This window comes from Uloborus diversus, unplaced genomic scaffold, assembly GCF_026930045.1.
Source record: "Uloborus diversus isolate 005 unplaced genomic scaffold, Udiv.v.3.1 scaffold_194, whole genome shotgun sequence".
NCBI lineage: Eukaryota > Metazoa > Arthropoda > Arachnida > Araneae > Uloboridae > Uloborus > Uloborus diversus.
Window position 1 is genome coordinate 207906 of NW_026558345.1, and position 13535 is coordinate 221440.

The following is a 13535-nucleotide window of genomic DNA, read 5'->3' on the forward strand; positions in this document are numbered from 1 at the left end:
CGCTCTCATTTATAATTTATAGCAATCTTTCGCTAGAAAATCGTTAATAATTTAGGAAAATTTTATCTCTGATCACATAGCTTGCTTTTAACATTAGATTATGACTTAAACCGGAATTTTGTTTTTTTTTTTTTTCATATAAATTTTTAAAAGTGACACGTGTGTTTCCATTGTAAAAAAATTGTCCTACTTTTTTCAGCCACCATAAATACGTGGAAATTGCAAATTTTATAGCGTAGCTAAATCTTGGGTTTGTAATGGAGGGCTAGTATGCTAGGGATTTTGTCAGAAATGCTTCTGCATGCTTTGTTGATGAAAAAGATAAGGCACATTGAAATATTTCAATGCTAAAACATCTACTCACTTTTTTTTTTTTGGCAATGTAAGCTAGATTAAAGATTTGTGCAGATACTATTTCTTTTTATTTGTTTGTATTATTATTTTTCTTCATTAGTAAAAAATATATTTAATGACTACTATTTTTCTTTCAGTGTGGCAGTCTTTCAATTAATTTGGCACTAGTTAAAAATTTTGAGTAAGATATATTTTTCTAAAGGTTTTGGTAACTTTTTTCGTAGTATTTTTTAAAGCAAAATGTCTTAACTTTATTCCATATTTCTTCATACTTGTGCAACCATTCATGAATATTTGACTTTCTAACTGTAGAAAATTAACATTTCTTAAAATATGTGTCATTGTATTTTTTGTTTGTCATTGTTATTTTTTAGCCAAATTTTGAGTTTTCCATAACTGATAAGTCATGAGTTATCAGTTGTCGATTAAGAGGAAAATCTCAACACTGTCAGACAGACAGATTCGTAGAAGGATTAATAAGAGCCTAAGTACATTTTCAAATGATACTTGTGGCAGTTCACAAAACAGGAGTAATATTCCTTCATCGGGATTAACTCATCCTCCTACGAAATGCTTAAAAACAATAGTAACCAATCCTCAGCTGCAGGAAACTGTCTCAGCCTACTCTAGTATTGAGGAAAATTTAGAATGTAATTCATCTGATGCTGAATCAGATACATCAATTGATACTGATGAAATTAATATCAATCACAGTAATAATTTTGGGTGTTCGCCCTTTTCATTACAAAATACAGAAGCAGAATTTTTACAGTGTAATACTAATGAAGAATTCAACTTTCAGTCTGGTCTTGCAGAATGGTCCATTCAAAACAACATTACCCATACAGCTCTAGGATCATTGTTAAAGCTTATGCGCCAACATAAGTGTTTTAATAATATTCCAGTTGATCCTCGTACTGTTCTCAAGACCCCAAAATTTATAAATATAAAAGAATTAACTCCTGGACACTATGTATATTTTGGCATAGAAAAAGAATTAAGAAGAATAGTGTGCAAACAAATTACACCAGCAGATAAATTGGAATTGTCAATCAACATCGATGGACTTCCAATTAGTAAAAGTTCGAGTAGTGCATTGTGGCCTATTTTGGGCAGTATAGACTCCCACAATGTTTTTGTTATTGCACTCTACCACGGACTGGAGAAACCTCATAATGTCACCGAATTTTTAAGCGATTTTGTTGAGGAGGCCAAATCTCTAATAGATAATGGTATTATAATTAATTTTAAGAAGTATGATTTTTCAGTCAAAAATTTCATCTGTGATGTCCCTGCAAAATCATTTATTTTAGGTGTTAAAGGACATTCAGGTTATAATAGTTGCACAAAATGCAAAACTAAAGGTGAATATGCAAATAGAAGGGTTTGTTTTCCTGAAACTGATGCTTCTAAAAGGACAGATAAAGAATTTAGGTTAATGTCAGATACAGATTTCCATTTAAAAGAAACCATAATCAACAAAATACAAAATTTCGGCATAGTGAGTAATGTTCCACTTGACTACATGCACCTTGTATGTTTAGGAGTAGTCCGCAAAATTCTAAATATTTGGGTTAAAGGAAAATTGCCACATCGTTTGCCATCTAAAGATGTCGAGGCTATTTCCACAAAATTGAAGGCATTAAAGCAATATGTACCAACTGAATTTGCCAGGAAACCTAGATCTTTGTCTGACCTTGCTTATTGGAAAGCAACAGAGTTTAGACAGTTTTTATTGTATACATGTCCAATAGTTTTAGAAAATACGCTGTCTTTAACCAAATTTAATAATATTATTTCTCTGCATGTGTCAATAAGATTATTTTGTGAGGAAAATCAAACTGAGAAGTTAATTGTTTATGCAGATTCTCTTGTGAAACATTTTATTGAAAGTTTTGCTACTGTTTATGGTAAAGAATATGTCTCGCATAATGTTCATGGGCTCTCTCATTTATCTGATGATGTTTTAAAATTTGGTAATCTTGACAATTTCAGTGCATTTAAATTTGAAAATTATATGAGAGAGTTAAAAAAATTTATTCGTAAGCCAGAAAAACCTTTAGAGCAAATTGCCCGTCGTTACTATGAAAAATATTCATCAGAAATGAACATTCCAAATAACTATGCAACAAGTAATAAGGAAGTTTCTCTTGAATTTTCTCATAGTAATGGCCCTACAGTAAAAAACTGTACTTTAGATAACCAGTTCAGTATTGTTAGATTCAAAAATTTCTTTTTAAACTCCAAATCTTTTAAGGATAGCTGTTGTCTCTTAAATAATAAAGACATTATTCTTGCTAAAAACTTTGGCACTTTCAAAAATGTTAACTATGTAATTGGAATAAAATTCAAGACAAAAGAGAATTTGTATGAAATTCCTTGCAAATCTTCAATTTTGAATACTTTTGTTGTTTCCAAAGTATCTAACTTAGAGATATGGCCTCTCTCAACTATTACAAAGAAAATGACTATTTTTCCTTATAAAGAAAAATATGTCGTGTTTCCACTTTTACACTCTTAGAATAGTTTATCAGCTATGACATGACACGCTCAGTAAGGGAATGTGGGGCACCTTGAGACACTTTTTAGATAATGATTTTTAGAAATTTAATTTCCCAATGAATTTTCAACAAACTTAGGAGAAAATGTAATATAGACATTTTTGCTTCAACTAAAATTTATTTTATTCTATTATTTCATCAAATTAAATTTTCATAATAAAAATTAGAAAGTCATTACAACGTCCCAACCTGCCCCACTACCTTGGGACACTACCAAAATAAGTTAAACGAATAAAAAATACTAATCCTAATTGATTCAAAAATCTTTATTTACAAACTTACAGCCTAAGAAGTTTTATTAGGTTCTATGTTCATTTTAAATTTACTTATATACCATCTTAAGAGTTCTTTTACTCAATCCATGTTTTAGCTGCCTCTCTAATTGAAATTTTATTACTAAGAACATTTTCTGCTGCAGTTTCAAGACCGGAAGCCTTTTTCGCAATTTTTGTTCATTTAAACCGTTCATCACATTTATTAAGCATAATGAAATTGGTTTTTTCTGTATTATACACTAGTGGGGTAGTGTATCAACCTGCCGACTTAAGTTGTTATTATGTATCAACTTTTTAAAAGTTTGGCTTAGTAGTACAATACATTTTTTAACCTTTAAATTGTCATGAAAGTACATGTTTTAATTCCGACATGCTCTGATTTAAATTATTTTGTTTCTTACTTGAAAATTTCAATAATGAAACCACCTATTAATGTAACTCTAAGCCTCTGAAAACGGAAAATTAAATTGGTGCTTATCTGTTAATGTGAGAAATTTCAAAGTACACTGAAGAGTAGAGGCTGCTATCATCTGTGTTGTCCTAAGAAAACTAATTTCTGTTTACAAAATTAAGCTGAAATTTACAGTATTCCAGGTGCCCCACTCTCCCCTACTGAGAGATCCGTTGTAATAACTAAACTCATCTGAATATGGCAAACTAAAAAAAATTATTGTTTCTGTAAAATTTTGTAAAATTATTTTTAAATTATAAGAAGAGTAAATTTTTAAAAGATTATGTTTACACCTAATTATGATAACACCTAAATATTTTTAAATTTGGATAAATATTTCTATGGTACATGTGGGGTTATAGGAACAATATTTTATCAACATGAAATTTTGTCATGGAAATCTGTTGAATGACAGAAAGAGGGACTTATGTAGTTTTGCCAGTGGAAGTTAAGATTTCATAATGTATTGTAGTTAAATTTAGAGCAATACATTTAAATTAACGAACCTTGCTGCTTGACCAAAACTTGAAAAAGATAACCTTCCAATCATATAAACTAAATAACCATGACTCTAAAGGTTTAAATTCTAAAATTCTTCTAATTTCTAATTCTTTAAAACATCATTTTGATAAAATACATATCATTACAGAAAAATGAATTTTAGCTATTTCTTAGAAAAATTTTATTGTTTCATAAGTCATATTTGATTCTAAAGGTTTTCTGCACGAACCTGCAACAAAATTACATTTATGTGTAATTCTGAGCTAATTTTTCCTATGCATAAAATGAAGGTGCACCAAGAAAAGACATGCCATAGCTGATAAATACTAGGTTTTCTCTGTTTTTATTCGTGTGCTGCAATTTTTTTTTCTTCTGAAATATCCAACTATTTCCAAAAAAAATTTTTTTTAATTGACTTGTCGAAAAGTTTAACTGAAAATTAATTTTTTCAATGAAGCAATTGCTTTGACGTAAATTGCGGCAAATTTCAACCCTTTTGCATCTTGAAAATATTTCGAATATTTTGAAATTTGGAAGTTATTTTAACGTATGTTACCTTAACCGATACTTATTTAATTTTATATTTTAATATTCTATTTGTATTTGTATACTTACTTTTAGTTATGATTTTTCTGTAGTTCAGTGGAAATGAGGAAGGTATTACAATTTAAGTGAACGCATAAAAATACTATATTTTTAAATGCAGTATTTTGAATTTTTCTTGATGCTATCAATTAGCTTATACCTTAGAAGTTTAAATGTAATATTCATGGCATTCATAAACATAACGAAATAATTTGAAGTGAAATATGTCGCTAGTGAATTATCATTAAGCAGGGTTTGCTAAAATGTATCAATAATACATGTCATAATATATATCCAATATTTATTTTTTTGAACTATGTTTTTTCAATATAAAAATTATATTAATCATTAATAGTGTTCATTTATTATTAAAATAAACCAATAAAGGATACTATACTTAAATTCTTAATACATCATTAACATAATGTAGTAATATAATATATTCCTCTTTTATTTTATACTCAAAATTATTGACAATGTAACAATTTTAATATAGATTAAGATTGCCTAGTTAAATATGAAACATTGGTCAGAAAAGAGGAAAATGTGAATCTTATGAATGTGCACTGACTATAAATGTACATTTTTCATTTCTAAATTATATAATTGTAAAAGTAGGTATAGCTAGGGGGGGGGGAACGAGTTAAGCAGCTAAATGCTAAAGTAACTGAATCAAAATCAATCAACAGTTTTAAGTAGAATATTAATTCTAAAATATGTATAAGCATCATATATTGCAATAATAAAAAATTTAACTAAACAAGGGTCTGGCCAGAAGAAATGTAGGTCCTTTTAAGGACCCTTCACAAAAATCTAATTAGTTAAAAGGGACCCTTCACAAAATTTTGATTGACCAAATCGGACCTTTCATGGACTCTTACTTTAATAAATTAGTACGAAAACCAGAAATCTACTCTATATTGACGGATAACTTTTGGTTTACATTTTGAAAATCCACAGAAAAAAAAAAAATAATTCTCAAAAATAGGACCCTGTAAGTCCTGGACAGACCTCTGCTAATATAACAGGGTGCTACAAAGCATTTTCTTTTTTAATTTTGCATGATATTGTATACATGACCTGTGACTTTTACAGGGCACATGTATGTATTTGTATATAATCATATGAGTATAGTAGTTAACATCCAATATAATGACCAACATCAATTTGAGTTATGTTATATTTTATTTTTATGACATTAAATTATATTTCACAAATTATAGTGAATATGATGACAACCGCATGAAAATACCATTAGTTCATAAATTTTGACAAGTGTATATTTAAATATGTAAAGGAATATTACTTTTAGGTCCCTTTAACATAATAATGTAAGAAAATAAACAGTGATTTGAGGCTGCATTTACTATTAATTTGCTGATTGAAAATATTGGATTTTTCGAAAATATATTTTTGAGCCTTCTCGTTAAGCTCTAGTAGAATGCCTGTTTTTTTTTCTTCGAAGGTTGGCAAGTATGAAGATGTTATCTTTTAAATGAAGACATTTTTCTAACACTTTCCTGTATTTTTCTTTCTTTTTTTTCTGTATTGTAAATGTACTTAGCTATGGATTTAAAAAAACCATATAAACAGTACATGGTGGCAGAATTTGAAGACGGGTTAGAAGTTGTGCCTACTAAATGGAGGACATCAAAAAACCACTGCCTTTTCCCAAACACTACATCTGCAAATCGGATGACTAAAGCAGCGAAAAATTTGGAAGACCCCAAAGAATCATGGGCGACATATAGAATGAAGAAGATATATGCATATTCCAGTAAGATTTTTTTTTCTATATATAAAACTTTAAACATATTAATTCTAGTAATTTTAACAATAGCTACTTTTTTTGGACTTTCCAAAATTATTGAATAAACAGGGCAATTTTTAAGAAATACAAAAACGGTCCTGCTCTCTATCTTGCATTTATGCATAATAGAATCCCATTACCCTGTGCTTAAAAAATAATTTAAAGAAATTAATGAAATTAACTACCTTTGTTTAACCTACTTTCTTGTAAAATTTGTAAAATTAAATTAAATTTTGGACTTTGGTTCTTTTTGAACTGTTTAAAAAATATCTGAAATTGGTTTTTATGGGAAAATTGAAATTCAGTATTTTTCCAAACAAGCTTAATTTGAAATAAATTTTGATGAACACAATGTTCTTTGAAGGATTTCTTTGTTTGGTTATTTTTTTATTTATTTATTTTTTTGAAAGCTTCCAATTCAAAACTTTTTGTCTACAATCAGAAAATAACTTACAACAATATGTACCCTCGGACAAATTGAAAAAATTCAGACATTTAGGTTAAATATGAATTTAAAGGAAAATTAACCAAAAGAGAAATAATAGAGATCCATATAAATGATAAATTTTCAAAAAGGATTACTGCAAAAAAGCCCTGGCACTTAAGATATTAAGTCAAATCAGTAAAAAGTCATTCAAATTAGTGCAGGATTTTAAGAATTCAAAATAATGTTTCAGCTAAAAAAAAAAATCAGTGTCAAAAATAAAAACCAATGTATCTGGTAGGAAAAGAACAAGTTGTAACCAACAACAGTGTTATACATACATGCATTAAATACTTACTAAATATTGATGTAGCTTGGTACAGTTAAAATAATTAAACTGGAAGTAACATATGACAGAAACATAATTGGTTTTGTACAAAGATGTTTTCTTTTTTGCAGATTCTTATGCAGGAGCACTTCGAAAGATGGAAGTTGGGTGCTACCAATCAGATGGCTTTTCCAGCACAGAGAATGAAAATGGAAGGGATGAGACTGATTATGAAGAAGTGGACGAAATAAAAAATTACCCCCAGGTCCCCAGCTTGCGTGGAGAGGAAGATAGCGTACCAGAAAATTTAACAGAAGAGTCTTTTCGACAACAGCTTGACCAGCCAGAACCTGTAGCAGCTGAGAAAAGTGTTACTGCCACAGGTAAGACATTATCTTACCAAATGTTTGAATGATGTTTAATGAAATCTACTAGATATTGAAACTCTTATATTTCATTTTAGAGCTGAAGGAAATTCTTCGCTGTACCACAATCAACAAGTTCAAAATAGACACAGTGCAAGACAGACAGCTGGAAATCCTCACAAAATTGGATTTGATCCTCAATAAAATAGGAGAGCAGGGCAAGGAAAATGTTCCAGTTCCCGCTGCTCCAGACCTACCCTGCTTTCCTATTTCATCAGAAGAGGATGTTCTGATCTTGGAAGAAAAATTGAGTGAGGAGGAAGTTCGAAAGCACATGGTAAGATTTTTGAAGTCTTTTTTATTTCTCTATTACTCCATCTCTAACAATAAAAATTTTTATTCTGACTTCTTTCGTAAATTTGGGGAAAACGGAAAATTGAGAGGTTAAGAAAGACTCTTCTTAGAAAATAAGTTATTTTATTGAAAATTTGGTCGAGGCGGACATATAGTGTAGATTATTTTGACCAAGTTATCAAGTAATTATTTTTATTTTATTTTATTTTTTATATTCTAAATTGACTTTTTATAGTGCACTGAATGTTGACACAATAAGTGAATTTTCATGCTTTCTATCATGTGAAAAAAAAGAATAAGTGTGTTTTATGCAAAACTGCTTTTAATGATGCATAAAATAGAACTTTTAAAGGCATTTTGAGGTATATCCATTGGTTTGTGTTAATTTTCAGTCAGTCTTATCAAGGGGGTGCTGTTTAATTGTGTTAAGAAATTTTTTTGGGTAAATTGCATCTTGGGTTGTCAGTAGAAATTAGCATAGGTAGGACTCTACTTAAACTGATTCCCTAAGCCTGCAATAATTTGGAGGCCCCCTAGTAGAGTGCAGTGGAACATATAATTTTACAGGAGAGACAAAAAGGTTTTTATTTAGCCCAAAAAAAAAAGAAAGATACTTAAGAGCATTAGTAAAGAATTATACAAACCATAGGTCTTTTATAACACTTCGCCAAACTCCTGCAAGATTTTTTTTTTTTTTTTTCAGTTGTGTAACTTTTTTTTTTGCTCATTAGTGATATTTCAGTATTTTTTACTCGTACCTTTATTAATTCCTAACTTAGATATTTACGATTTAAATTTTTAAAATCAAAGGAGACCGTATTTTCAATAAGTTTATAGAAATAGATATGTTCGGGCACCCTTGAATAAAATACATCATAGTGTTCACAAAGTGAATATTATAATTTATTATACTTTTAAATGATCATAATATTTCATGTGACAACTTTTCAATTTAATTTTTGTCTTTCAAAGATTTTTTTTTTCTTTTTTGAGTATGATGACAGGATTCTTAATTTATTTCATATGAATCTCTGTAGAGTGTTACAGTCTCCCATGAGTGCTATTTAAATGTCAGCATTTGTATTACTAAGCTCTTCATTGAATTTTTAAAAATGGTTTCATAAGTGAAGTTTTCTGCTATTTATTGTAATTGCAGTGAAAACATTTAGAGGTAAATTAAATGTTTTTCTCACAAATTATATTCTTCAGTTAAGAAGCAAAATAACTCATGAGAAAAACAGCTTCTGAAATACTTACAATCTCTTAATACATTTTTATGCTATTTTGGCTTATTAATATAATTTGTTAGATTAATTAATTTTAAGATAATTTAGTGGATGATTTATGAAGGTAACTCTCATGAGAAAAATGGTGACTGAGAAGTTTTTTAAAATGTGAATTAATTAACTCACTAATAAACACTTGATTAGGAAGCTGTAAATTGCAAGAAATTTGTACCCAAGAAAGTTTTTGTTTCATACAGCAAAAATTTTTGAATTTTGTCAAGCCCAATATGTTAATACATTTAAAAATCACCCTTGTACCTGTTTATTTTTGCAATAACTTTAAATAATTGTTAGTTTATTATCGGTTATTACTGATATTTTGGAAAAATATTAAATTTAAATAAATGAATGGATAGTATTTTAGTTGTATTTTTACCAGTATTTCAATTTGTTAGTATTAGAAACATAATATTGTATAAAATTGAACTTATGTTACAGTATTATCTAAATGTCTACTAAAATAATTAAGGTTGTGTTTGTGTTTTACACTAGAAATGTGTTTTTGTTTTATGCTCTTGCCTCTCCACCTCCATTTTTTTCTTTATTCCCAATTTTCAGTGATTGTGTCTTAAACTATTTACATCATTATTCATCATAAAGGCCTGTTAAATGCAAATTCTAAAATCAATTTACTTAATTCAGTTATTTTATTGGCCTTTTTACTACTTTTAATGTTTTCATTTCGTAAAATGCAGTCTCTTTGAATCCGATAGGAAAGGTGTATTTTTCTCATTTTTGGCGTGGCGTTCTGTTAAGTGGCAGACAAAATTTTATTAAAATCGTAAAATGAAAATTATCAGTTGAAATTCGGTGCTTTGATTGCATTTCAATTATTAAGAAAATGACGTGCTGAAGCACTATTGTAGTTCTATTTCTGCATCAATTGTGTTGCTAATTATTAATAACTAGAATTTTTATGTGCCTTTTTTTCCAAAAGAAAAAACTACTTTTGGGATACTTATGTGTATTTTCTATTTAAAAATATTATTATATGAATCTAAGCTTGCATTTATTTATTATATTATGTTTTTTAGTAAAAGTAGGCTCAAATTGTATTTATCACTTAATGAACATTTGTAAATTTTTTGGTCTATAGAATATTTTTTCTTTTTTTTTTTTTTTTTTTTGTAATTTTCAAATGTACTTGAAGAGAATTACAATGCCTTGGTGGCAAAACAATTAATGCATACACATAAATAAGTGATTTGCACTCTTAGCATGCTAATAAATGATTTACAGACCTCAAATAATTTGGAATTTTGGCAGTAGCACAGTCAGAAATTACCTTCTTGTCAGAGAAAAACGGTGCCCCCCGCTATGCCACAAACATGAGTATTTTAGTTTCTCTACCCATGAAAGTTTACTTTTTAACTTTCATTCAATTCGTTCATTTACTGTTATTATTTAAGAGAGCAAAGGTACCTGAACATCTCTGTGCATCGCTGTTTGTGATCCCGAATCTCCAAAAATTTTAGGTTGTCGTTTCTGATTTTTTTTTACTGACAACTTCTAAAACTTAAAAAAAAAAAATTAATGTATTTTTTGCTTGCCAATGATTTTGGTACCCATATTTGAAGAGTTTTACGAAGGGGGAGGAGGGGGTCGTCCATATAGTTTCGAAAATTTTTACTCTGTCACTATCAATTCTACAAAGAACTGAAATCGGCAGTTCCTGTTTATTTTTCTGGGGGGGGGGGTAGCGCACTTCCCCTCTATAGCTCTCTTGATGGTGACCCTAAGCTGCCTTCAAAATTCCTTGTATGCACTGCTGATATTTCACCTGCATCCATGTCTGATTAGCTCCAGACCTCCATTAGACATAGGATTGACCTGGTGCCAGCAAATCCAGTGGTCCTTCAAAGTTTTACTCATTTAGAGACTTTCAAGTATTAATAAAAAAATAACAACAAACTTAAATCGCAACAGGCAAACAACTCGCAACATAACAACACCGGTTTGTTTTCACCGGCTCTTCGGACAGTTGTCTGATTTGCCAGTCTGGCGCTGCCGAGTGTGACTTGTTACAGATGGATTCTTTTATATACACTTCATATATATATATATATATATATATATATATATACACATATATATATATATATATATATATATATATATATATATATATATATATATAGTGAACTTTCAAATACATTTATGCATTTTTTTTTCCAGATCAGAGAGCTGCAGAAGTTTGGGGGTGCCCACCTGGCAGAAGTGGTTAGGAGAATGTTGGTCTACCTTCTGACGGATGAAGTGGCAGAGAAGTACAGCTTCATGGGCCTAAAAGGAAAAATGCAGTTTTCCTCTCTAAAACTGTGCAGCCTGATTAATGGCAAGTGTCTTAATAATGTTTGATTATTTTCCTATAAAGATGTACTTACGTCTGGTATATTTGTTTGTTTTCCAGTTCCAGAATGCTAATGAGAAATAGCTAATTCCTCTGTTGTGTCCGATTTTGTTAATTTCCCCCCTGCTATAATCGAATAGTAAGCCAAATTAAATCTGCGAGAAGTGATAAACTTTTTTTTTTGACAGTGAAAAGCTTTATAATAGTACCATAGTACAAAATTAAATGAGGCTTATTTCTTAAAACACCCTTATTTAAACTCTTAAGCTTAATTTTGTGACTTTCAGTTTTTTTTTTTTTTTAATTGTAAGACATCATTTATTAATGTACAATTGTTACTAACTCATTGAAGTATGAAACAGTAAAGAAAGAAGGCCCTTTAATTGTTTGTGCTTCTAAATATGTAAAGTTAACTGACATTTTAAAATATATTTTCATTGCAGAAGTTTTATATTATGAAATTTTGAATAATGGTAAGTATCATGGAGTTCTGCATTTTTGGACTTCAGCCAGATGTTTGTAATTGTATATGTAAGATTTTTATTAAAAATAAAACGCATGACCATGATAAGTTATCATATCACAATAAATTATCAAATCATAACTTATGGTAAAAATTACCAATTTATGTGCAGTTTTGCATTGGACAATTTTTGGTGGGAAAAGCATCTGCTGATAGTGGTTCAACATGGACATAATGAGTTAATCATAATAAAATATAGTTTTGTTTCTATGAGTTACAAAAGACTTTTACAGTTTTAATTGTATTTGGTTTCACTTTAAACGTTAGCAGCTCTCTCATGAATAAATGCTGGCATTGGTTTTGCAAAAGGTACCTTTAATTCCATTAAAAAAAGAAATTTAAAACGTTATCAGATGTTTATCTTTACGTTCCTGTGTGTGGTTTTCTGTTGCATTCAAGTAAAGAAATCTAAATTTGCATAAACAAAGATGAAAAATTAAGAAATTACCATGCTTATATTCTAATTTCACTTTATTTTTCAGATGTAGCTAGAATTCACGTAAAGACCGCCACAAATAAGGAAATTAGCAAGCCCATTGCTGCCTGGCTCAGGCATGCGAAGGAACGGCTTAACAAAAAAAAAACTCAACTGTAATTTGATGTATTTTTTTTCTTTTTTGTAAATAAAGATTGATGTTTGTTTGAATTTGGTTTCTTTTTGTTTGATAAAATAATACTGAATTGTTTTATAATAAATGAATATTGAAACTAATTAAAAGGTTAAAAAATATACAACTTTGTGCAGTTTAGTTGGAAGATTAGATTTATATGACAATATGAACTAGATTTTTGTGCCACTAAGATAATTTCCAGTGAAGAAGACAACTATGTTATGCATATAGCTAATGAATGCATATACAAATAGCACTAATGGTAAACTGCTTAAAAAGCAAATTATTCTTTTTACATTACTGAGTCGTATTTCGAATATTTAAGCCATACATTAACATTTCTTAACAAATGATAACTACAAATCAAGAGAGTGCCACTTTCCTCTAGTTTTACAATAAATATTTACTTGGGGTGATGCTGAGAATTTTTTTTTATCAGGGAAAAAGGAAGAGGTAAGCCTTTTTTTTTTCTTATCTCTCGCTGTTTACAATAGTCCATTTTACATTTTTTCATTTTCAGCATCAACAGAATCCAGGCGCTAGCTTTTTGCAACAGGAATCTAAAGTCTCGCTTCCATAGCATTTAACAGTATTCTCAAAAATGTATCAAACTTTTAGATACTATGACAAGTTGAACATCATCCTGCTGTATACAGAATTTTTGCAGGAGAAGGTTTGAAAATCCCAATCGGTTCCTACACCACAGGGAAACCTCATAAAACAGGACAAAGAGAAGATTCGAAAATCAACGAAAAAG

General features: G+C 29.3%; 1 protein-coding gene across 3 annotated transcripts; it reads left to right on the forward strand.

Annotated features, from left to right (window-relative positions):
- Positions 1–418: 418 nt before the first annotated feature.
- Positions 419–13068, forward strand: LOC129233148 (uncharacterized). Of its 3 annotated transcripts, XM_054867216.1 has the most exons (6): positions 419–535; positions 6292–6504; positions 7421–7672; positions 7753–7991; positions 11470–11629; positions 12650–13068. In XM_054867216.1, the coding sequence occupies exons 2-6, from the start codon at positions 6294–6296 to the stop codon at positions 12760–12762; spliced, it is 975 nt and encodes a 324-aa protein (XP_054723191.1). In that variant the 5' UTR covers positions 419–535; positions 6292–6293; the 3' UTR covers positions 12763–13068. The 3 variants fall into 3 exon arrangements, with proteins under 3 accessions (XP_054723191.1, XP_054723192.1, XP_054723190.1); XM_054867217.1 differs by lacking the exon at positions 6292–6504 and having other exon boundaries at positions 492–535; XM_054867215.1 differs by lacking the exon at positions 419–535 and having other exon boundaries at positions 5382–6504.
- Positions 13069–13535: the final 467 nt, after the last annotated feature.